The sequence below is a fragment of the Mytilus galloprovincialis genome, chromosome 8, assembly GCF_965363235.1.
Source record: "Mytilus galloprovincialis chromosome 8, xbMytGall1.hap1.1, whole genome shotgun sequence".
NCBI lineage: Eukaryota > Metazoa > Mollusca > Bivalvia > Mytilida > Mytilidae > Mytilus > Mytilus galloprovincialis.
Genome location: NC_134845.1, coordinates 2,164,129 through 2,189,640, shown reverse-complemented (window position 1 = coordinate 2,189,640; position 25,512 = coordinate 2,164,129). Strand labels below are relative to the sequence as shown.

Genomic DNA, 25,512 nt, shown 5'->3' with positions numbered 1-25,512 from the left:
TGTAAAAAAAATACATAAAATGAACTATCAAAATAACTTAATTTTTTAAACTTCGTTTTCTAAATATTCATAAAAACTTCGAAATTTTAATCTCGCGTCTTACGTGACATCCCGAGAGCTGAAATTTGCAGACAGCTTTTGGTACTGTTATTGCTCATAACGCTATAAATGTAGTGATATTTAATTACTATAGCACAGTGTAAATAATGAACTGAGAATGCATGTTACAGGAAAATCAGTAGGTTGTCAGGATAACTTAACTCTTCATCAATGGGGACGGGAAATGGAGATGGACCTTTTTTACTTTTTGGAAACCATTATTATGAGGAAGGCAGGGATTTCCAACCCTCTTATTTGGTTCCGAATATGGGCCCCTATCCCAATGAGAAATATGCTTTTTTTTCCCCCAATTTTCAGCTCTAAAATTCCCAATGTATATAGACATCATTGTAAGGTTTTGTTGGTGTCGTACTGTGGTACATGTATTTTGTTTAAAAATTTCTTGAAATTGATCACCGCGGGTCTCTCGACCATCGAGGCCGGCAAACTATACCCTCGGTAAAATTTTTTTACGAGGGTGAAATTTTCATCGAGGTGTCGCACTCAAAAATATTTTGGGGACCAAGTTGCATGGGCATATAGGGCTGGTGCGAACATATATATTTTCCGCAAATCTAACATTTCATGAACTTCTATTCCCAATTGCATGGGCCCTGGGCCTCTTCCCTTAAACACTAGGAAAATCAGGTATCAGGTCCGTTCGCGCCCAATACACTTTCGCATCCTACATGTTCACACCTCGCACGTTCGCACCCAAGGTCCATTCGCACCCAATTTAAAATCAAGTTCCAGTTGAATAATTAGAAAAACATGATTGTTGTTTTAAATTGCCTTGGTGTAAATAATGCAATTATTTAGCTTCGTATGAGTAAAACATTGAAAGTTTTAAATGAAAAACACAAAAGATAATTTTTTTTTAACAGATTGGTCCCTTTGATCTGAAACAATTAAATAAAAAATTATAGCAATACACTAACCAAAATTGATTAATATTTTAGATTTGTTCCACCAGAAAATCGCGGTCGTCAGAATCTCATTTAAATGATTAAAAATATTTTAACAATACACTATCCGGCAAAACATGATTAAAATTTATTCAAAACAAAAAACACGTTGTCTCACTTTATTTTGAGACAATGACAACAAATATACTAATATGAATACACTTGCCAAAACTTGGTTATAAAGTTATCAAACACAAAACCAATAAAACTTGGGCGCGAACGTGTAGGGTGCGAAAGTGAAAGGGCGCGAACGTGATCGGGTGCGAACGTGAATGGGCGCGAACGGACCCAGATTCGGAAAATCACTGGAAGGCGCTACCTTAAATGCCAGCTTATAGTTGATTTCCAGTACAGGATTCCTCAAGGTTCCTCTTCACTGGATGGGTGCACATGTGGAGCAGGATCTGCATACCCTTCTTGAGCACCTGAGATCACACCCAGTTTTGGAGGGATTCATGATGCTTAATCTTTTGTTTTCTATGTTGTGTCTTCTGTACTTTTATATATGTCTGTTTGTCTTTTTACTTTTAATCATGGCGTTGTCAGTTGCTTTTTATGCCCCATTTATAGGCATTATGTTCTGGTCAGTGCGTCTGTCCGTCCGTCTGTCCATCTATCCCGCTTCAGGTTAAAGATTTTGGTCAAGGTAGTTTTTGATGAAGTTAGAGTCGAATCACCTTGAAACTTAGTAAACATGTTCCCTATATGATATGATATTTCTAATTTTAATGCTAAATTAGAGATTTTACCCCATTTTCAGGATCCACTGAACATAGAAAATGATAAGTCGGATGGGGCATCTGTGTACTTGGGACACATTCGTGTTAATCTATGAGTTTGACTGTCCCTCTGGTATCTTTTGTCCCTCTTTTATACAATGTTATAAGGCAGTGTGTATATCGACTGAGCTAAAGATATATTATTTCTTGGTTGTGCCAAGGTTTGCATACAAGCTAACACATTTTGTATTTAGTAATACTAATAGAAATTTGATTTTGTTGAACATTTAAATTCGTGGTTCACCTGTTCCCACAAAAGCCACGGAAGTTGGTATTCAATGAATAATAATGAATCCACAGTAATCAATGGTAATTTATAAATCATAACTCAAAGACAACTAGACAACACCATAGCAAAAAAAAAAAAAATGAAAATGACTAGTCTAAATTGCAATAAAAGGTTTTGATTCATGTACATGTAATATGCTTATTGAAATTTACTTTGACAAACAACAAGCATATCCATTTTGATATCAGTTGCAACACTTGAACAAATGCAGTTAAAAACAATTAGAATTATAATATTTATCATTCTATAAATCAGTTTCTTTACCCAACCAAAAAGATTTGAAAGAACTGTTCTCAAACATGTGCATTATTGATATTTTTTGTAATTGTATAAATAAACCAATTGTTCAGACGTTTCGGCCATTGGCCTTCTTCAGTTATTTATTATTCCTCTAAACTACATGGCTGACATTTCTTTTTTCAAACATTGAAAAGATGTGATATTTTTTGTCACAGACAGAGCTGGTTTTTCGTACTGGTAATTAAAATCCTCTTTTTTCGTTCCCTACTTTGGATAACATGGATAATAATATCATGCATTATATGTTTATAACTGCAATCTGACATTATAACCCTTTCCTCCATGGAAATTATTTTTTAAAATACTTGATTTGCATAGGATTTTTTCAATAAAAAAAATCATCAGGTTTAAAGTATTAAAATGCATTGGTAAACATGGTAAAACTAATATCATCAATGAAATTCCAGTCTGATATTCTCCTGAATATCCTCTTTACATTCATGACATTAGATACAAATTTTATAAAGTCTGATTCAGATTTATCTTAGGGTTAGATGTTTCAACTGAGGGACTACACAGGCGTCAAAAGGCATCATTATGGAGTAAAAGGGGGGGGGGGGATTGTCAAAAGACGTCATTGTGGAGGAAAGGGATAAGATAAAAGTAGTTTTGAATTTAATGTTTTTTTGATCTGTCAGCTGGATACATGTGTCTGTACCAAGTGGTGAACCTTTTCAGTAAATGACATGAGCTCAAAACTCCTTGTACGACCTCTGATTAAGAGTTTAACATGTAATAGACACTTGAATATTGTTGCAGTCAGTCTCTTCTGTTTTCTTTGACACTCTAATTGATTCTTTTTATATTGCAAATATTGCTGTTTAACAGTTAAACCTGGTGACGTACAGCATTCCATCAAGTATCCCTGTTAAATTTACCAATGAATGTAACCCAGGGAGAATATTCAGTTTAAGTTAAATTAACTATAAATAACATAAAAGTATATATGAATACATTAATGATTGTTACAACTTCTAGTTTACAAATTGTATCAAATGCAACTAATTCATTTTTGGTAGTAAGATAGATTGAAAGTGCTAACACGCTCATTTATACAGATAAGAAATTTCCAAATTTTTCTGTTTATGAATTAAAAGTTTATAGAGAATCTAAGGTTCCAACTCCTTCAGATAAAGTTAATGGCATTAGCTATTCTTTTTACTTCTTATGGTAAAACAATGCTCCTCAAAACTTATACCAATCAGCAATACATCCTTGGCTTTAAAATTTTAAACATTTGTTAAAGTTTGAGCGTTCCAGACACAATAATATAAAATGTTCTTTTCATTACCCCCCTCCCCCTCTCTAACTTCTTTATTGATCCGACATGACAAACACAAGAACATTTTTGTTATCCAACTTCACATCATTTGTTTGTAATTCACCATAATCACAACATAATGACAAAATTACTGGATATGAAAAAATATAAGATATGAATATTTATTTTTTAGTTGAACAGCATGAACAAAATGCACAATGATCATATTAAAGGCATCATGTTTATAATGGTATAACAGATCAAGTTATCAGACATCATAATGAATACAAGGGAGATAATTTTTCTAAGTGTTGCCATTTCCATAGCAGCAGTGTTGCAGTATTATGATTGGTTGTTTATATCCTTATTCCTGATGTTTATGACAGCGGTAGGAGTTCTAGGGATATACCTGAGTGTGTCCTGGTCCCTTGTTAGAGGAAAACAATACAAACCTTCGAGTCAGCCTACAGAACCAGTTAACATTAAGGAATTGTTGGAGAAAATGATGGTAACAGTCTTTTCTTTCATAGTGCTTTGGAATTTCCATAGTTTAAGGTATTCACTTTGTAGGTTTTCTGGACAAATGACAATACAAGATCTTTCCTCAGCTGTATCAACTAAAGAAATAATTAAAATGAAAGATGTATAGTTTCAGATTATGATTATGGCTGCCATGGCTTAAAATAGAAAACAAGAGTCAAATAGTCCAGTAGTCTCTTTGACACATTCCCCATTGCCATTCTCAATTTTATTGTCATATACATGTACCTTGAAAATCATAAAAGATAAAGAAAACAAATTTTTATAAATGCCTAGATTTTGATTCTATCCATTTCACAAAAGATAATTGAGATTTTTGTACATTTGTAACTATAGAAGATACTAGACATGACTAGATAGAAAAAAACCAAACAGAAAAAACTGATCAGTCATATTGCTAATTTGAAGTACGGTAAAACCTGTAAATAAAGGTCACCACTGGGACCAGAGAAAACTTACCTTACAAGGGGTGACTTGAATTGAGGTTCAAAATACATTGTAATTACTCCAGTGGGATAATGAAATGGTGACCTGAAAAGACAACCTTGCTCTTTCTCTCAGGTTTGACTGTATTGTCCATTATGACCATTTTTAACAGGTTTTATCAAATATTATCTTTAAATCATGAGAATGTTCAGTGTATATATGTCAATTATGATATATATGTATGTCTTCCAAGTAACTATCAATTAAATATATTATAATAGGAAAAGAAATCAGAAACATTAGAAGAACAGAAGAAAGTAGTTGTGTCTCGTAATATTGACAATGCTGTAAGAGAAGTTATGGATTTTGTGATCAGAGATTTTGTTTTATCATGGTATACAGAGCTGTCTATTGACCAAACAACAGCAACAAATGCCATCAAGTAAGTCATTACATGATCAGAGATTCTATGTTATCATGGTATACAGAGCTGTCTATTGACCAAACAACAGCAACAAATGCAATCAAGTAAGTCATTACATGGACTCTTAACATTTTAGTTCAATAGACTCAGAATAGGCTCCTACAGAAATGTTGTGTGTTTGTATATATCAGAACTATAAACAATTGCCATACAAATGGGAAGTTCCATTAGTTAATTACAAAATCAGGTTTAACACACCATCTTCTACAGGTACTAAATCAGGAACCAGTCAGTTGTTTTCTATTTTTTGCTTTGGTTAAAAAGTCTTACGTTTGATATTGTCAGGTTTTAATGACTCCCTCCTTTTAAACTTTCCTAAGAGTTGGTATTTTTGGTGATGCCCTTTAGCTACATGAGGTAACAACCAACCTTCTGCACATGAAATGTCTTATTAGTTTTACTGAGAAAATAATTTAGCACAAACAAAAAACAACTTTAAACAAAGATTTAATTGCTTGCATTATATATACATGATATACAAGATTTATAAAAGAAGTTAAATTGAATTGTTAATGACTGATTTAATAATTTGAAATTAAAAGATTTAGATTATCATTGATCATTTCAACGAGTATGGCGAAAGCAAGAAAAGCAATCCAGTTGAGATGACCAATGATAAACTGTTTAACGCTGTTTTACCTATGACGACGGGCACGTGCGTCCTTAATTTCTAGCGATAATTTTCATATCATTCGACTCCCCTGAGAAAGAAAATTATCAGTCAGCAAGACGAAAGGATCATTTGTAAAATAGCGATAAATAAAAAGATTATCAATATGTTTCTCTTTTTTCATTTTTGGTTGGTTCAAACAATGTCTCTCTCTTTCTTTGAAGAAATGACATGTGGATTGTCTTAGAGAATTTAAGCTCACGACTGTCAAAGATAGATAAAGTGAAAGCAATGTCTCAATCTCTCTCTCTTTTTTTTTTGTAGAAATGACATGTGGATTGTCTTGGAGAATTTAAGCTCACGACTGTCAAAGATAGATAAAGTGAAAGTGATGACCCAGGACGTGATGGAACTTATGTATCAACATTTCAATAAAATTCGCTTATGTTCTGCCAGGTAATTTACAACAGACACTTAACCAAGAATTTAGAAAGAAAATGTAAGCAGTCCTACAGTCCTACAGTCCTGTATTTCCTACAAGCGTGTGAAAGTACTCAAAAAAGCTCTATTCTGTCTGTCCATCCTAAAGATCTTAGGTATAAACATCCATCAAAGTTTTATTTGCTTCTATAGAAGAGAAGGATTTTATATTAAAGTCTTCAGCTTGATAATGATGAATTGTCATGCAATAATTTCTGATTGAGTTCTTGTTGAACATCACATGAGAAATAAGATAAAACTTACTAAACAAAATATAGAACATAAAAGCATGTATTAACAAAAATAGCATGTTGAGAAAAAGTGTATACACGAAAATACATTAATTAAATGATTTAAATTAGATTACAAATATGACTAATTAATGTTTGTTATTTTATTTCTCAAGCAAGGGACCAGATCAAAGGAAGTTTATTCTCCATGCATGGTTAGCTAATGAAGACACTGAACTAGAATTCCTAAGAAAATTATGTGATGCTTTTCTGATTGTACTTCTACCAAGCCATTATAGAAGTTGTATCAGTCTAAGACATTTACTGAGGGAAATATTAACAGGTGCCGGTAAGTCTTCCGACCATTGTACTTTACAAAACATTATCTATTTTGTGCTTGTTCAACATTGGCTGAATGAAATATTAATGCTTGGTGATTTATGTTGCCATCATTTCACAGCTCATCCAGTATGGAGCAAATAACTATTTAAAGGGTTGCTGCTCATAAAGAAGCTGTTGAATCAACTGAAGTGATGAAGTTAAAAGTTACCCAAGATAGAGACCACCATTTTGAGTTAGTTGACCCTAATGGAATGTTTATGTCACAAATATGTTCCAATTGTTGTAACTTCAATCCAGCCCTCTTTTTGTTGATTATGACATCATCAAGACTTATCAAATTTGTATTTATCCTAAAAAAAAGACATGTGGCACTAGTTTTCTGTCTCTTTTTTACATTGAGAGCATAACCAACATGACTCAGCCATTATTGTCTATGCCAATGACCTTCATACAAACATTTGGAGGTCAACAATGGTTAACATCATGCAATTCAGTTGCATTAGGAGTTTAGTACAAACAGGGAAATTCTGTTAAATGTAATTAATTTAACTAATTTCTATTTACAAACTATTTTCACACAAAACAGGTTACACATTTTAAGAATTATTGTTTAACTTTCAGTTATGAAGCCAGCAGTAGACATGCTCTGTGACCCAGATTACATCAACAGGAAGTTAATAAGTTACATTGATTATCGTCAAAGACTGTCCGAAGATACTAAGAAGACGTATACCTATGCTGCCACCTATGAAGATTTTATAAAGCTAATCGATAAGTGTAATGATATAGAACACCTTAAACAAATTAGGTAAGGCCAAATATAAAATACTTGTGGTTCTGGCTTCCCACCAAATAACCATATTTTAAATCCCTCACTGTCTATAAAAAAATCACAGTAACCCAAAAATGTAATTTATTTTTTACCATGCTCACTCTAGAATTACCTTTGTGTCTGTAATACAGAATCTGTGTGTCCTTCTGTACTTCCATCCATAATTCCCTATATTGGTTTCTATTCTCTAACTTAAGTTTGCCTCAACCAAATACTATGAATCTTATACGCAATATTTAATACCACCAAACACAACACAATTCAAGTTAGAATTTGGGAGATGTCATCTTCACCATTCTTGTGTTTTGTCCCTTAATAAGCTTTAAAGAAATCAAAATTTCATTAGGTATGTATTAGTACATATACTCTTGCATATTTACATCTGTGTCACACTCTACTTTTATTTTATAGATACAACATCCTCACAGAAATAATCCATGCTACTACTATAGATAACCTGAAGAAAGAACAGGGTCCTATATCTGGTAGGGAGTTTATTTTCTACATATATCTAGTGTTGTGTTAAAAAAACATTAACAACATACATAATAGATTAATCAATGTTGTGCTTGTCTTTATGAAAAAAAAATGATATGTTGAATATAAAAACATGAGAAAAAGAAATCTTGGAAAATGGAAAAAATATTAGAAATGAGTCAGATAGATCATGTAGATAGGTTACTATGGATACATCTATTTTCTTGAGTGCCAATTTTTTATGGATTGATATAAACTATTCTCTGTTTTTTGGATATTTGATTTTGTGGTTTTGCCAAAGTATACATATTCCTGTATAAAATTGTCTGTTAAGAAAATGGTTAATTTGTGGGTCTTCTTTTCACTTAATACATCTAACATTGTCAAAACTCAACTATTTAAAGAAAAACACAACACACACTTATGTTGTTGACTAGCTCGAGTACTTCAAATTGTGAGCTGCCGATTTAATAAGACAAATGATCAATATAAACATATTATATACTATACAATGTGAATCAATAACACCATTGTTCAACAAAAATGTATTCTTATAAATGTTAACCTTTTGTATTTGAATAACTGAATAAATGAATGTTTCGTGGCCGTCCAGGAAAAACCCTTTTAGGAAACCTGTGTCCTTTTGTCCATGCCAACGAAACTATAAGTGTTGGACCTCACTTATCAAATAAGAAAAAGAAAAACATAATTTTGTTTGTAAATATTGAAATAGAATAGAAATCGAGTCATTAGGAATCAAGGGCTATGAAAATTTTTTGGTACAAAAGTCGAAATACGATTACGTTTGTATAGCCAATCAACCTACATAAAAATCAATATATTTATCAAAATACAAAATTATGCAAATCTCTTTTCCTTAAAAACCTCTCAAAAATATGATGTTCACAGTTCAAAGTACAGGCTAGAATTAACTATATAAAACAGTCACTTTACAACCTAATTTTTTGGCGCCAAAAATTCCTACGCCTACACATACATGTGTTACACATGCACAAGAAGACAATCAATTCCCGTTATACTAATGTGCCTCGGGAATTTTTTATTCCCCTGTACCCAAGAAATCCCCCAAATTGCTATCCTATAAAAATGAATCTGCAGTAGTCATTTTTCAAGAATGAAGTTCTGCTTTTGATAATTTTCTTGTGAAGCAAGTCTGAAATTCATACTCATACTCTCAACTTTGTTTTTTTATAGATAAACTGTGATTCTGGAAAATGTTGAAATCTGTGAAGTGATAGTGCCTAAACAGAAGTTTATATTTCCCATGCTGACCCATATCTTTAAAGATCAAGAATTACAAAAAACTTCCCAGTACACTTTAGAAAAAAATTACTATAAAACATGTTAAAATGAGATATTTTTATAGATAGGACAAGTCCCACCCCAGGGATAGGGAAAGGAGAATTACTGAAAGCCAGAAACCTGAAGAGATATACCAACCAGGTTTGTTATAACATGTAGAATTAAATTATGTGTTTTGAATTGACAACAAACAAAATGATTGTCATGAAAAACAAAAAATAGAGGCATAAGGTACCCAGTGGTCAATGAAATATCATAAGTAAAAAAAACACCAAGGCAATGAAACACAATGAAAAGACGAATGACTGTCTGTCAAGTTCTTTATAGAAAACTTAATTTTCAGCAATATGAACCCTAAGAAAGCAAAATGAACCCAAAAGAGGATTGGTTTCAGATGCTCTAGATAAGTCAAACGGTCAGCGATGTCTTAGTGAGAGAAATTGAGCCACTTTCAGGATAAAATAGGAATTCATCCGTAGTCATCTGTGAAACATGACAATTAACCAATTTAGGAATTCTTTCATACAACTTTGACTTTATCTATATTCTGTACTTGCCAGTCCAAAGTCAAAGGCATACAATTAACTGCTATCTTTGATTGCTGTCTGTCATATTTGTTTTTATGCCCCACCTACGATAGTAGAGGGGCATTATGTTTTCTGGTCTGTGGCTCCGTTCGTCCGTCTGTGCGTCCTCTGTGCGTAGGTATGTGCCTCCATTCATCCTTCTGTGTGTCCGTTCAGGTTAAAGTTTTTGGTCACGGTAGTTTTTGGTGAAGCTGAAGTCCAATCAACTTGAAACTTAGTAAACTTGTTGCTTATGATATAATCTTTTTAATTTTGAAGCCAAATTAGACTTTTGACCCCAATTTCACGGTCCACTAAACATAGAAAATGAAAGTGGGAGTTTCAGGTTAAAGTTTTTGGTCAAGGTATTTTTTGATAAAATTGAAGTCCAATCAACATGAAACTTAGTACATATGTTCCCTATAGTATAATCTTTCTAATTTTAATACCAAATTAGGTTATTACCCAATTTCACAGTTCATGGAACATGGAAAAGGATAGTGCGAGTGGGGCATCCGTGTACTTTGGACACATTCTTGTTGTTAATATCATTACTTTAGTTTTCTTGTTTGAATTCCTTTACATTTTGTCATGTCAGAACCTTTTCTATTTAAAATATACATTATGAGTGTATCTTATTGTTAAAGGCTGTATTATAAGTGACATATTAATAACATTATTTAATTAAAATTGATTTTATTTTTAGTTGTCAGTTGCAAAAACCAAATCAGAGAAGAGATTACACTACCTTGGTGGACCAGAATATAAAGCTTATGATCTTCAGGATGATACCATGGAAACAAGTCAGAAAGTAGGTCACTGTGATAAGGTTTTATACAGAATACACAATAAACAACTTTTGATTACCCAATGACACAATGATACAAGTTTTGAGAAGATGACTTATGTAAACAAAATATTCAGATGAAAATTAAACTTGCAGAGGAATTTTATGAACACCTTAAAGTAAATGAGTAACTTATTCTTTTCTTTTTATAGCCTGATTATACAGTATTCCTTATCTTCTCAGTCATGACAGTAGTGCATTCTATTAATTTAGAACTTTCAGTTTGTAAAATTTGTGACTAACAAGTACGAGAGATTAGACTTTCTTTAAATTGAAAAATTGTAGCAAAGGAAATAAAAACCAACATTGACAAAATTATTAGGTGAATTATTTACAGCAAGTTAAAGGTATTTTTTTCAATTTTATGGACTTAAACCTCGCTGTCACTATCGCTTTGTACATAGAAAATACTGAAAAATTGGTCAATTTCAATCTTTTGGTAAAAAATAATTAGTTATCTGTTAGACTTTTGCTTGAAAACCATAAACAACTATCAAAAATGGCAGTGACCATTTATTATAATTCAGATTTTAAAAATCATTAAATTTCCTTTAAAGAGATGACTTAGCTATTATGAAAAAAACACTATCTATCAAGTAAAGATTAAATTGCATCTTAAAGTCCCTGTGAATATGTTTGTTGTTTTATTTTAAAATAAATGAACAAAATATACCTGAACTGAGAGAAAAAATGTTATCTTAACACAAATCTAAGATTTGTTGTCTGCTCTATGGTTGGGTTGTTGTCGCTTTAACACATTCCCCATTTCCTTTCTCAATTTAAAGTAACCTTTTTTTTCTATTATTACACATTTATTATAATTATTTTTCAGGTGTTGACATTTCAAGAGATAATGGAGAGTGCCAATGGTAGGGAAGAATTCTCCAGATATCTAAAGAAAACTGATCAAGATTCATTGATGGGGTACAGTTGTTTATTTTATCTGACTAAATATTATGAGTGATATAATTGTCTTCATTTTGAGATATGTGCAATTATTGTGTTGCTGAACAACAAAGCTGTACAAATATACAAAGATATCATTTATATTTTTTCTTGTATAGCCTGCCTCATCCATTTCACTTTTTTCCCCTGCACATGCTTTTGCAGGGGATATAGAAATAGAAATAGCATCCATCTATCCGTCTGGCCTTACTAGCATTCTGACAGGTGTTATTCTTGCCAGTTATTTATAAAACTTATACTATAGGTTAATATCAGAAATATTTCAGATAAATTGTAGATTGGTGACTGATGAACTTTTTCAAAAAGAGTTAAAAGAGTTATGCCACTTGAAAATACTTATTTTATGGAAAATTACAATGTTATTGGAGAGAATTTTGATATGAAAATTATGTCATAGGTTTTATGCCCCATGTATGGCGTTATGTTATCTAGTCTGTGCCTCCGTTCGTTCATTCGTCTGTTCGTCCTACGTTCGTTCGTCTGTCCCGCTTCAGGTTAAAGAATTTAAGATTTTGGTTGAAGTAGTTTTTAATGAAGTTGAAGTCCAATCAACTTGAAACTTAGTACACATGTTCCCTATGATATGATCTTTTTAATTTTTAATGCCAAATTAGAGACGGTCCACTGAACATAGAAAATGCGGATAGGGCATCTGTATACTAGAGACACATTGTTGTTATATCAGCAATGTCTTTGAAACTTTCAAAGATAAGTTCTGATCAAATGTTTTTAACTGATCAAATATTTGTAACAAGTTTTGCCCCTTGGGAATTGTCTTATAATGGAAATTTCATTGCATTTGCTCTGAAGCCTTCATCCCAAGATATTATTAAAAAGTTTTAAAGAACAAACAACATTTATAATTATAGTTATTGCCCTTGTACCTTGGACATTGGAACTCTGTTCTTTTGTTGAATTTGTTATAAATCTGCAATTTCTTGAAAAAGGTTTGATGAAATTAAAACAATCTTGCCTAATGATATGAACATGGGTATTTGGTGCTTTTTGAAGTTCTCCATACCAAAATGTGAAGAATATAGGTGACAAATCTCCTCAGAAAACTCACATTTTATCATTCGCATGAGGGCATCATAATTAATGAAGTATGTTTTATTCTTTTAAATTGATATGGAAATTTATAATCAAATTTATTACTTGCAGGTTTTGGAATTCTGTTGAAAAACTGAAGAATATGGACAAGGTTTGTTAAAGAAATATTTTCACACATTTTTGATATTGAAGAGATATTTACATTATTTAATTTTGACCCTAGTGTTCTCTTAGCTACAAGTGGTGCAGGGAACATGGAAATACTGGTTGTCAGATTATCTCCCTTAGCTACAAGTGGTGCAGGGAACATGGAAATACTGGTTGTCAGATTATCTCCCTTAGCTACAAGTGGTGCAGGGAACATGGAAATACTGGTTGTCAGATTATCTCCCTTAGCTACAAGTGGTGCAGGGAACATGGAAATACTGGTTGTCAGATTATCTCCCTTAGCTACAAGTGGTGCAGGGAACATGGCAATACTGGTTGTCAGATTATCTCCCTTAGCTACAAGTGGTGCAGGGAACATGGCAATACTGGTTGTCAGATTATCTCCCTTAGCTACAAGTGGTGCAGGGAACATGGAAATACTGGTTGTCAGATTATACAGCTTATGAGAAATTTTGATGAAGCAATGTCTCGGAAAAAGTAAAAAATCAGTGCTGATATACTAATTTCAATGGATGTATGCCCCTTGCAATTATTTTTTAAATCTATAATTGCATTGATAGCACATTTGTTATAGAATTTATGAAATGTATATCAATGGTCATCTTCAAGCATTTCAGATGATTAAAAATATTGGAGCAGGTCAATTTTTGTTTACATGATTATTTTCTTTGAAATTTTAATCTATAAATATTGCATTGTAATCCTTTTATCTTTGGAGAGTTTGATAATCAGGTTCCATCTACTATTTGAGAGGAGAAATGGCCCTTGGAATAAAAAAATGTTGTATAAAATTGTATTGTTAGCCATCTCATTCATACACTCCTTGAAGGATATTTAGTGCTGTCCCAGACCAGATTTAGGTGTATTAAGGAAGATGGGAGTCACTTTTATTAGACCCCAACCACCCATTCATTTTAATTTTACTTATAATTCTTTAAATATTAAAAAAAAAAAAAATAGAAGAATGCTTCATAAATCTGTCAAAAATAGCAAAATTAATATTTACCACAATAACATAGAAAGATTGGCAAATATGTCAATCATTTATAGTGTTCATGAACAACATTGTTGAAATTACATCTAGATTAAGGTTGAAATATATCTTCTACTTCCAGAAACTACAGCACCATCAAGCCAGTGAAATATATCAGCAGTTCATAGCAAGCAGCAATAGTATTGTCAAACTAGATAAAACTACCATCAAAGGAATGGAAGCATTTATGTTGGGAAACCAGGTATGTATAGGGATCGTGTCTTTTTTATGCCCCATTTATGGGCATTATGTTTTCTGGTCTGTGTGTCTATTCATCCATGGGTCCATTCATTTGTCCGTCTGTCCCCTTTCAGGTTAAAGTTTTTGGTCAAGATAGTTTTTGATGAAGTTGAAGTCCAATCAACTTGAAACTTAGTACACATGTTCCCTATGATATGATCTTTCTAATTTTAATGCCAAATTAGAGTTTTTACTCCATTTTCACGGTCCACTGAACATAGAAAATGATAGTGCAGCTGAGGCATCTATGTACATAGGGACACATTCTTGTTAGGAAGTGATTTAAGTAAGTTCAAATCCAGTGACTAGTTCGGTAGATCACATTCAGGGGAAAGTGGACCGGATTGGTTTGCATATAAGAGAGAAATGAAAACACTTAAAATTCATCTGTATATTGACAAAAAAGCAATACTAACTTTGGATGTTTTCAGTGGGGGGCATCAGTGGCTTCAACAATTTGTTAAAGTTGTAATTCTGCTAATTTTTGGGGAACCACTACTGGTAAATCAATGAATCTTTGTATGCAGTCGAACAAATTCCATTATATTTCAGGGACCAGATAAGTTGGTTTGCATATAAGAAACAGAGAAATGAAAACACTTAAAATTCATCTGTATATTGACAAAAAAGCAATACTAACTTTGGATGTTTCAGTGGGGGGCATCAGTGGCTTCAACAATTTGTTAAAGTTGTAATTATGCTAATTTTGGGGGAACCACTACTGGTAAATCAATGAATTTTTGTATGCAGTCGAACAAATTCCATTATATTTCAGGGACCAGATAAGTTTTATGAAGGCCAGTTGACCATTGAACATATCTTACAAACCCAGCATTATCCATCCTTCCTTGTGAGTGATATATATAATAGATATATCAGAAGTCTAGAGGATGGTACACTCGATGTGAAATCTGACTCATCTAAAGGTTTGTTATACACAAATTTATATTTATTATTCAAACCCTGCAGACAAAGTTAAGAGGTATTTTGGAATCAGCATATATGTCAAAACGATTGATTCTTTTGTCCAAATAGATGACCATGGCTAACAACTGCAGATTTTCATGAGGATACTTGCATTGATGTTTAGTGGGCCATGTATGCTTTTCTCATGTCATGGTGTCTGTTGACCTGGTTCATCTTTAATAAGCAGATATGATAAGCAAGCATACATGTCAAGTGACATGATATTCGCGTGTAATACACGCTTTTTCCACGGTTTACACGCGAGGATTTTGTCACATGGCGTGTACACGCTTTTCGCCACTTTACACGCAATTACACGCTTTTTCGTTCTTTTTATTTTTTGGTCGTTAGTGATATCGCTATTCTCGGGTTTTTTCCTTATTCAGCGATAAATACCGAAAAATTCGAAGTAATTGTTTGGCTGCCACATTTGTTTATTTTCTATATGACAAACAGTAAAAGGCTAAAAAGGTAAGTAGTTTGTGATTAGTTTTAACGATTTTGTGACTCTCTTTCAAATTCACTTTATAGGGGAAATGGGCAGAGAAAGAGGTCACTTTCAGGGCCTGTACCGTCGTCTAAAGTGCAGATTGTTAAGCCAAAACGATGTGTACGGCAAGATTCAAGATTTATAAATTATATTTTTGAGTTCGAGTTTAAATGATCAAGTGACAAGTAACGCATAATTTGTGCATTCTATGTTGCAATGATAAAAAAACAATACATGTGATAGGAGATATAAAATGTAGCTATTTGAATAAGCATTTAACATGTTTATCTAATGGAAATCAAATTTATAAAACATTTTCTTTTTCAATTTCAGTTTCAAATCTAGCCAAAACGGCAACAGATTTCTACAGGCCATGGGGATAAAAATATCACAGAGCTGTTGGATCAGCTCTCATAGTACCAGCTTTCTTCTGATAAACTACTCAGTTTTAACCAGGCAATGGCAGAGATAATAGATGACATTTTACATTGCCAAAAAAAACCCAACACTATGACATTCTTTCAAATCTTGATGAAGCTAATTCAGTCAAATATCAATTCCTACTGTGGGAGAGCCTTTTCAATTATAAAGAAATTGACACTGAATTCTGATCAGAACTTGACTATGTTACATTTGTATTGTGTGCTGTTATTAAATAAATGCAACTAAACTTGAAACTGGCAGTTGTTTTGAATATGTACCTAGTGGTGGTGCTTTAAAAGCAACATAACAGACCAGTGTTTAATACAATAAAAGTTCACACTAGAATATATATTGTTTTTTATATTCACAACATTACCACATTCATATTAACAAGTCCGCATCTACGTCACGCGTTTTCACACGCTTTTTGACATATCATGTCATGTCATGACATGATTTCCCATTGTCATAGGTTGACATGTATGTAAGCAAGACAAGATTTACATTTAAGTTAATAGGAGGATATTTTCTGATGACTCTTTAACAGAGTTATTGCACTTTGATGATGATATATAAACCATTTTTTTTTTGCGTTTTACTTTGTATGATAAAAAAATCAAAATCAAAATCAATAATTTGAATAACAAAAATGATCAGCAAGGCAAGATCTACAAATAAGTAAAATTCTTTATGCGCTTTTGTGTTTTGAAGAAAGACTGAAGAAGATTAAGAGAATCTAAACAGACTAAATGGTCAGAATTACAAGATCATCAAAAAAATAAATTTGTCATGAATTCTATTCTTGTCTACAATGTTAAAGAGTGTTCATTGTTGATTATACACATATACCTAGGTGAGCAACACAAGCTCTAGAGCCTCTTGTTTGACATGATATTATGGTTATTCTACAGATTACTTGCTGTTTGAGCCCAAAGACCATTTTGTCGACCCTGAAGATGAAGATGAAGAAATGTTTGCCAGTCAGGCCTACGAGGCTCAGGCCAGAATCCAACAGCTGGACGAGAAAATAGAGAATAAAACCCAGGCTTTACATGCAATGAGGGCCACAAAAACCAATGCAGCTGACGACTCGAAGGTAAGAAATGTACAAAACAAAAACTAGCCATATAATAGACTCAACTGCTTGAATAAAACCCAGGCTTTACATGCAATGAGGGCCACAAAGACCAATGCAGCTGACGACTCGAAGGTAAGAAATGTACAAAACAAAAACTAGCCATATAATAGACTCAACTGCTTGAATAAAACCCAGGCTTTACATGCAATGAGGGCCACAAAGACCAATGCAGCTGACGACTTGAAGTTATGAAATGTACCTAGCAAAAACTTAACATATCTATAGACTCATTTGACTGAATAAAATGATGTTGTAGTGAAATCTGGCGTATTAGACAAGATTTATTCAGTCAGGAAACATAATACAATTTAATTATAAGATAAAAAAGAATAATTGGTATGATTGTCAATGGCAATGAGACAACAACTCTCCACAAAAGACTAAATGACACTGAAATTAATAACTTTAGATCATTGAACAGCCATCAACAATGAGCAAAGCCCATACTGCATAATTGGCTTTAAAAGTCTATGAAATGACAAATGTAAAACAATTTAAATGAGAAAACTATTGGCATAGTTTAAGGTTAAAACAATCATCAATTATAGATATTTGGTTACATCATATATCAAACAATTAATCATGCAGTGTTTAGAAGGTTTTGTTAAAAAAATCAACAAAATTTTACGATCTTCCATAAACACAAACTCTTAAATACTTAAAATTAGAAATTATTCTGAGGTTTTAATTAATGCAAATAATGCGACTGAGTATCACAATAATAAGAACTTGCATTCTGATACCTGATGGATATATCTTTATCCATTTTTTCCTGAATTTGCAAATATTATTCTTGCATGCATGTCCATTCTTCAATTGTAGCAATAATACATGCACACAATAATTCCTGAATTTACAAGTAGACTAAAACCAGAACAGCTAAAAATAAGCCTCATGAAATAGGAAACCATATGCTCAAAATTTTTAATTAAAACAGATGAGAATTATTCTTTCAGATAGAAAAAGTAGAAAAAGACATAGAAAAGGAACTTGAGAATCTAGAAATGGAGAAAAGAATGAGAGAGGCCCACATACTGAGGACCAGGACCTGGATAGAGAACCAGGGGCAATGGAGGGTCCATGTATATGGTGCTGAGGTTAGTCTTTGAATGACCTGTTTCAAGTCTGAAAGGGTACTATTTTATAAGTAAATTATATAGATGAATACAAAAAAGTTGTCAATTGTAATACCTAATAGTTTAAAAAAGAGAATTTTGTAATATAGCTGAATTTATTTGTAATTTTAGTTAATAAATCTGAATAGTTGATTTCTGCATTTTCAACTCAATATCAAAGGGAGCATTATACATAGGAGCTTTTAAAACCGATACAGTTAAATTGATGTTTTTTTATAAAAGCTAAAAGTACCTTATGTTCTTCAGTTAGTAGAAGAACAAGATAAGAAGATACTGGTTTATGTCTTGGTTGTTTATACCATTGGAGGAGATGAGGGCAGTCAAAATCTACAAAACAGTTCTAATGGATGGACTGTATCCAGGAACCTAGCAGAATTCCAGACTCTGAATGAACAATTGTGTCAGGTATGTATTAACTTTCCTCTGGTATCTTTCCTCCGTCTTTTAAATGTATAGCAACCCATTATTGGGTATATATTAACGGGATGTTGGGTGCATAGCTACCAGCAAAAAAACTGTTCTATTTACATATGTCCAGATTCAGTTTGAAAGAACATGGAGCGGTGGACAAAAAAATAACAAGTGTCAAAACCAGTCTTGTAAAAGCTCTTATGCTTACATTTTTTGTCAAATTTTCTGATATTAATATCAATAGGTTTATATCAGCAATTGTTCAAACAAGTTTGAAAATCAGTGTTGATCAACTTATTGAAAGGTATTTTGCAGTTTCAAAAGGAAAATAATATGGAAAATTGCACTATAAATGCTCTCACATTGAAATTCTCATTAATTATTTTAATACAGAAATTTATCTAAAGATTTATATCAACAATTTAAAGTAAGTTTAAAAATGACACTTAAAAAATGAAAATGATGTATAAAATTGAACAGCTTATTTCTTGTTGAATTTTTGTGAAAAATATATCAATCATAAACCGTATATGATTGTTGCACTCAAAAACAAAATATTTTAATAGTAGAGTTATTGCCCTTGAACAAATAAATTATGTGTTGCTATTGGAGATATTAGAAAATTGTTCTTTTAATATCCCATGATGAAAGTCTGTAATGTGTTAGAACTCTAATGTATCAAATATTATTAAATTATGTGAAACACTTCAAGATTTATAGCTAGGATCAATCATCACAGTATAACAGAAATGATAAGCATATAGTGTTTGATAGTTTATGATATTGATTCAGATAATTTCCAGAAGTAGTGTAGATGATAATATCATGAAGTATTTAAGTATTCCCAAATTTACATTTATTTGTGTTATAGATTGGTCCCTGGTTGAAGAAGAAAGACATTCCATCAGCAGGCCGATTCACCACCATTGATGACAAGTTTATAGAGGAGAGTAAGAAGACACTCAGTAGTTACCTAGAAGTAAATACTTTAAATCAAATCTAATCAAATACTTTATAGTATAAATATAAAAAAAATATGTAGACTGCTATATGGAATTTTCAAGTGTTTGAACATTTGAGATTAATAACAAAAAGTATGTCTAATCAGGTTTAGAAAAGTGAAATTTAAAGGAAAATTTGTTTTTCATATATGGTCAGCTTTTCACTGGAAAAAAATAGGGCTCTTCTAGGGAAAAATGTATATGGGATGTTGGAAAACACTTTTTTTTTGTAACTTACCACATATAATTTTGTTCTCATTTGTAATAAAATTGTGTTTGCTGAACACCCAATTACCCACAGAAAAAATATCATTTGGGTCCAACTCTAGATCTCTCAAACATTTTCCCTAGAACATCCCTAAATTCTTATCCTTTGAAAAGCTGACCATATATGAAAAAATATTTCCATTCAAAAGCATTATTTGTTGAGAAAATTCTGCTTTCAAAACAAAGGAATATACAAGAATGATTTATATACATTATGTGTACAATTTTAATTAAGATATAAATATTGATTATCTGAGTAATAGAATAACATGTTATACAAGGGAGACAATTTTAATATTCTGTCTTTTTTCATAAATATTTACAGGTTATTTTAAAAGATGAGAGAATGGCTCATAGTGAGGCTCTGTATGCCTTCCTGTCTCCTTCACCAGAATACTTCAAACAGAACAAGTTAGAGAAAAGTAACTTCTTCCTCAGAACCATTCTGAAAAAGTAAATATTACAATCATAAGTAACTAATATACGCAAGAAGTAAATATTACAATCATAAATTACTAATATACTCAAAAAGTAAATACTGCAATTATGAGTAACTAATATCTTGTATAAGATCAAATCAAGCAGAAATATATTCATATTTACAGTACAAATTATAGAAAAAATATGAAAAGAATAGATAATGGAAGCAGAGATTGTGTCAAAGAGATAACAACCCGACCAAAGAGCAGATAACTTTCCAAAGCCTCAATTGGTTTTCAACACAGCAAGAAATCAATCACCAGGAAGCATTAGCTGGCTCATAATCAATTATGTAAACTAGTTGAGTGAAATGGATGCCACACTAAACTCAGAAACAAACAAATAATTAAAACCAAAATTTGAAGAAAACACATGTTCATAATGCGTTTAGAATAACTATATTGTGCCATAATGCCATTGAAAGTATATCACACTGCATAAAAGTGACATGATTACAGTACCACTGTCAGAGGTAAAGATGAAGGATACATGTATTCAGAATTATTTTTAAATCAACAATTCCAGTTTTTGTTTGGCTTCCAACTCTAGACTAAGAAACGAAAACAAAATTCTTACAAAAGGGCATTGAACAATTGACTTATAACTGACACAAAGACCATTCATTATCATTAACACAATAAATATTTTACTTGATTTATTTACAGATTTCCGTCCAGACAACCAGACCCCCATGACAGTGATGATGAACTTCTTTTTTGCAGGGAGGAAGAGTAAGAGATATTTAGTTTAATTCTTAAATTTTCCTTCCATCTTTTCATATAAATATATTCTCTTTCTCTTACTACTTGAGTGATGATATGGATTTTTCTAGAAGAAAGAGTATTCATGACTTCATATAAACCTTTGTCATTCATGGTGCATAGAAAATAGATTATAAATGGTCTTTCAAGTGATTTCATGTCAATTTAATGTTATTACAATTGCTTTAAATAAACTCATCATAGATACCAGGACAAAATTTTGTATATACAACAGACGCGGGTTTCGCCTACAAAAGACTCATCAGTGACGCTCAAATCCAAAAAAAGTTAAAAAGGCCAAATGAAGTACGAAGTTGAAGAGCATTTAACCCACAGCCTCTCCAAAACAAAATTTTTATTGATACAGAATTTATTCAAACTTGCACCCATTCTACTTCAGGACATGAAGTTGTAACTCTTCTATTTTATTTTCATTGAAATGCTTTTTGGCGTGTCCTATTCCAGAACTTATCCATCACCATTTCATGTTTAAATGTATGGTGAGCAATCACATATCTTCCTTGGCGAACCCAGACATTTGAGAAATAAATTGACTACCCTATCATAGGCAGAACCAGGGGGCCCTGTGCCCCCCCCCCCCCCTTTTTTGTCAGAAAAACATGGAATCAATGAAGCGTGACTGGAGCAGGCCCCTTACAAAATGTTCTGGATCCACCACTGCCTATGTCCATCATACTTCATGGTCACTCATATACCTAATGATATCTTTCTACTTTGTAGGACCAAACTGGATAGAAACGTAGATTCTATTGCCGAACCTTTCTATAAACTGGTGAATGAGATTTTTGAATCAAGAGGAATGTTTAAATGGCTGAGGAAAAGTTTTATTATGTTTGTAGAGGTGACTTTTGGTAGAACTATTAACAGGTTAGTTTGAACTGTTCAACACTTTTGCCAACAAATCCCAGTTTATCGGGATTCAAGCAACAGCATTGTTCAGACAGATGACAATTGGTCTCAGGACAGAAGTCGGAAAAACTCTTTTTAATTTCCCGTTAAAAACATATTGTGAACACAAGTTGTCTTTCTTTGTTAAATACCAAGATGAAATTGTAAACATGGTGAGTCCCTTTGTTGAAAATGGTCAAAGTCAGGTGAAATTTTAAGGATTTTAATTGAATTTGAAATAAGGGATCTTTTTCTCTTTTAGAAAAAATTTGGAAGAATTGAAGCCAGACTATAATTTTTTGACAGAAAATGCTGTTTATGTACTGAAATACTTGAAATGGGCATTGTTTAGTGTTTGGAATTTGTACAAACTCCTAACAAATTTCAAACTTTTGCAGTTTTGGGTTATAAAATTATGATTTTTGGGTAGAAAAATCGTATTTTGTGTACTTCATAGTTATTAACGGCTAAAATTTGCAAATTTTGATTTTTATAACTAAAAAAATATCAAAACATTAACAAAGCAGTGCCAAAAAATTATAAATCTATCAAGTGTAATAGTTTCCTCATTGTTACAGACACACCAAATCAAAATGCATGGTAGTTTTCATGGAAGTTTAGAAAAGTATCAGACTGAAGCCAGATATGACTAAATATTGAAAAGTTGTGAAAAGAAACATTGAATTCTTGTTTCAAACTATGAATAATAAACTTCTGTGTATTTTTTGTTCCAGACAGCTGTGTGAGACAGTAGACTGGATATTTTCTGAGTCAATGATAATTTATTACATACAACAATTCACACTTTCTCTGTGGCCTGATGGAAAACTGGCTGAAAATGAATCATCCAGAAGTGACGAAGAAAAACTAAAAACAAGAATGGAAGCTAAGGAAAAATTCTTACAGAATATGCCAGGTATGAACAATCAAAAACTCTGGTAGAACTCGCATGTGTCATCAGGACTGTTCCATTAAATCATCCAGGGGAACCAGGGAAGGCACCTTAAATTTAATCCCATGTAAGGTTTTTATGGAAAATCCATCTACCCAAATATGTTGAATTATTTCATAGACCTTGTTGAATAACTCTCTCTGAACAAATATTCAGAATAAATTTATTGTGATAGTAATGTTCCTATGTACCCAGATTTTACGGTCCACTGAACATAGTAAATGATAGTGCTAGTGGGGTATATGGTATTATGGACACCTTTATGTGCTATTATCTTGAAAACAGTCGAGATCCCCACCCCTAAACCATATGTATTCTTGTATGGGACAATAAAACAAATCAAATAGAATAAAAGGGAAGTCCCTGGGGGTTACTCCCACCCCCTCCTGTTTGAAAACTTGTAAAGAGTCAAAATCCCCAACCCTTAACCATATATATTCTTGTATGAGACAATAAAACACATCAAATGAAATATAGGGGAAGTCCCTGGGGGTCACCCCACCTCCTCCTGTTGTGAAAACTTGGAAACGGTTGAGATCCCCACCCCTAAACCATATATATTCTTGTATGGGACAATAAAACAAATCAAATTAAATATGGGACCATGGAAATGGTGAATTATGTTTAGGAGACTTCATAACAGCATCCTGTTACAATTACTTGTTGTTAAACTCGTTTCAGCGGTCACCTGTCTAACGTGTTCAGCAGTCACCTAATTTTAAAATGGAAAGCTGTTTGTAGCCAAGATCACACAATAGATGGAAAATTTATGATTTCCCTGTGTTCCAACCTGTCTGTTTCCATTAAAAACCTTATAATTGACATTTGTTCACTGATCACAAGGACAATAACTCTACCAATTGAAAGCACTAAAACAATCTGCCCTAATCCCAGCCATTGACAATATTGGAATCTGACTTTTGAACCTGGTTGTACAGGTCACTTCTCTTGAGCCCTCACTATTGATACTTCCTGAGAGTGTCTTCTTTAAAATACTTTGAATATAAGATTTCAACTTTTTTTCAGATATATAAAGAGAGAATTATACTAAAGATTTCCCCTTACTTCCTTATTGTAAACTAACCTTTATTTTATTCCTCATTACAGATGCTATAAAGACCTTACTAGGAGAGGATAATGGACGGAGGGGTACAATTAAGATATTTGAAGTGCTACAGGATACTAGACTCAATAAACAATTATTTTATGTAAGTATTTATAGCTTTATAAATAATAAAATCATGATTATAAATATCCTGGGATGTTTATTTGCTGTATCCTTCTCTCTATCTGATGTCTATTATTTTTCTTTAATCTGGAAACTGGTTTTCGGTTAAATTTTTAAGGTAATCTGCAGTTTCTTCTGCACCTCCCTTTTTCTGTCTTTGACACAAGAAATTAAATTATAAAGAAATTAATGAAACAGATTTTGAATAAATATTGAAGAAAAAAAAAGCACAAAAGCAAACACTTAGAAGATGGGTAATACCATCAAATAAAATTGAGAAAGAAAATGGGGAATGTGTCAAAATGACAACAACCCGACAATAGAGCAGACAACTGCCGAAGGCCACCATTGGGTCTTCAATGTAACGAGAAACTCCCGCACCTGTAGGGAGCATAAAAACATGTATTAAAATTTTGACTGTACTAAACCGAAATATGATATTCAAATTTCAAAAGAAAATCAAGAAAATATTGACCCAACACATAATAGTTAAATTGTGGAAGAAAATCAATCATTGAAACTAACTCTGTAATCTTGTATTATTTTGTAATGTTAATTATATATATTTGTCAATATTACAGGATCTTGTAAATCTACTGACCCTTGAACTCTGTCCAGAAATAAAGGAAAAGAAACCAGATACAACAAAATGAAACTAAGTTTGAGAATTGACCTTTGAACTGAATCAATGTGGTCAATGTCAAACAACTACTTGTGTCGAACAAGAAATCTTACAGAAAATATAATTGATATTGTGTACTGTATTGGTACTGTATTGGTACTGTTTATATAAGTGATATTTTATGTGTCTGGCATCTGTAAGATTAAATCTACTCAAAATGTCCTTACAAACTTCAGTATTTATAATTATTATTTTATAGAGATGTTAACTCGGTGAAGATTTTCTAATGCATTACTTGTTAGCTTTACTGAGCGATACTCGAGTACTTGCTTGGTAAAACATTAACAAAATGACAACACAAAATTATACCTATGTAATGTATTGTGGGTAGTTGTCTTATGATCATAAAACCCTCAACATT

At 32.3% G+C, this 25,512-nt stretch overlaps 1 protein-coding gene across 1 annotated transcript; it reads left to right on the top strand.

Moving 5' to 3' along the window:
* Window positions 1-105: 105 nt before the first annotated feature.
* On the top strand, window positions 106-25,390 carry LOC143084856 (sorting nexin-25-like). Its single transcript, XM_076260909.1, has 23 exons — window positions 106-238; window positions 3,887-4,201; window positions 4,941-5,101; window positions 6,078-6,209; window positions 6,640-6,812; window positions 7,427-7,613; window positions 8,049-8,122; window positions 9,502-9,578; window positions 10,710-10,814; window positions 11,683-11,774; window positions 12,978-13,017; window positions 14,150-14,269; window positions 15,083-15,233; window positions 17,098-17,282; window positions 18,281-18,421; window positions 18,707-18,865; window positions 19,743-19,850; window positions 20,465-20,592; window positions 21,285-21,350; window positions 22,122-22,268; window positions 23,024-23,205; window positions 24,349-24,449; window positions 25,051-25,390. Exons 2-23 carry the CDS (start codon window positions 3,974-3,976, stop codon window positions 25,120-25,122), a joined length of 2,829 nt encoding a protein of 942 aa, XP_076117024.1. The 5' UTR covers window positions 106-238; window positions 3,887-3,973; the 3' UTR covers window positions 25,123-25,390.
* Window positions 25,391-25,512: the final 122 nt, after the last annotated feature.

Excerpts from the sequence above, each read along its gene's own strand:
- LOC143084856 (XM_076260909.1), top strand. The coding sequence starts at position 3,974 with ATGAATACAAGGGAGATAATTTTTCTAAGTGTTGCCATTTCCATAGCA. Across the intron at positions 5,102-6,077 it reads ACAGCAACAAATGCCATCAA|AAATGACATGTGGATTGTCT; the intron begins GTAAGTCATTAC and ends TTTTTTTTGTAG. Across the intron at positions 18,422-18,706 it reads TCCATGTATATGGTGCTGAG|TTAGTAGAAGAACAAGATAA; the intron begins GTTAGTCTTTGA and ends TATGTTCTTCAG.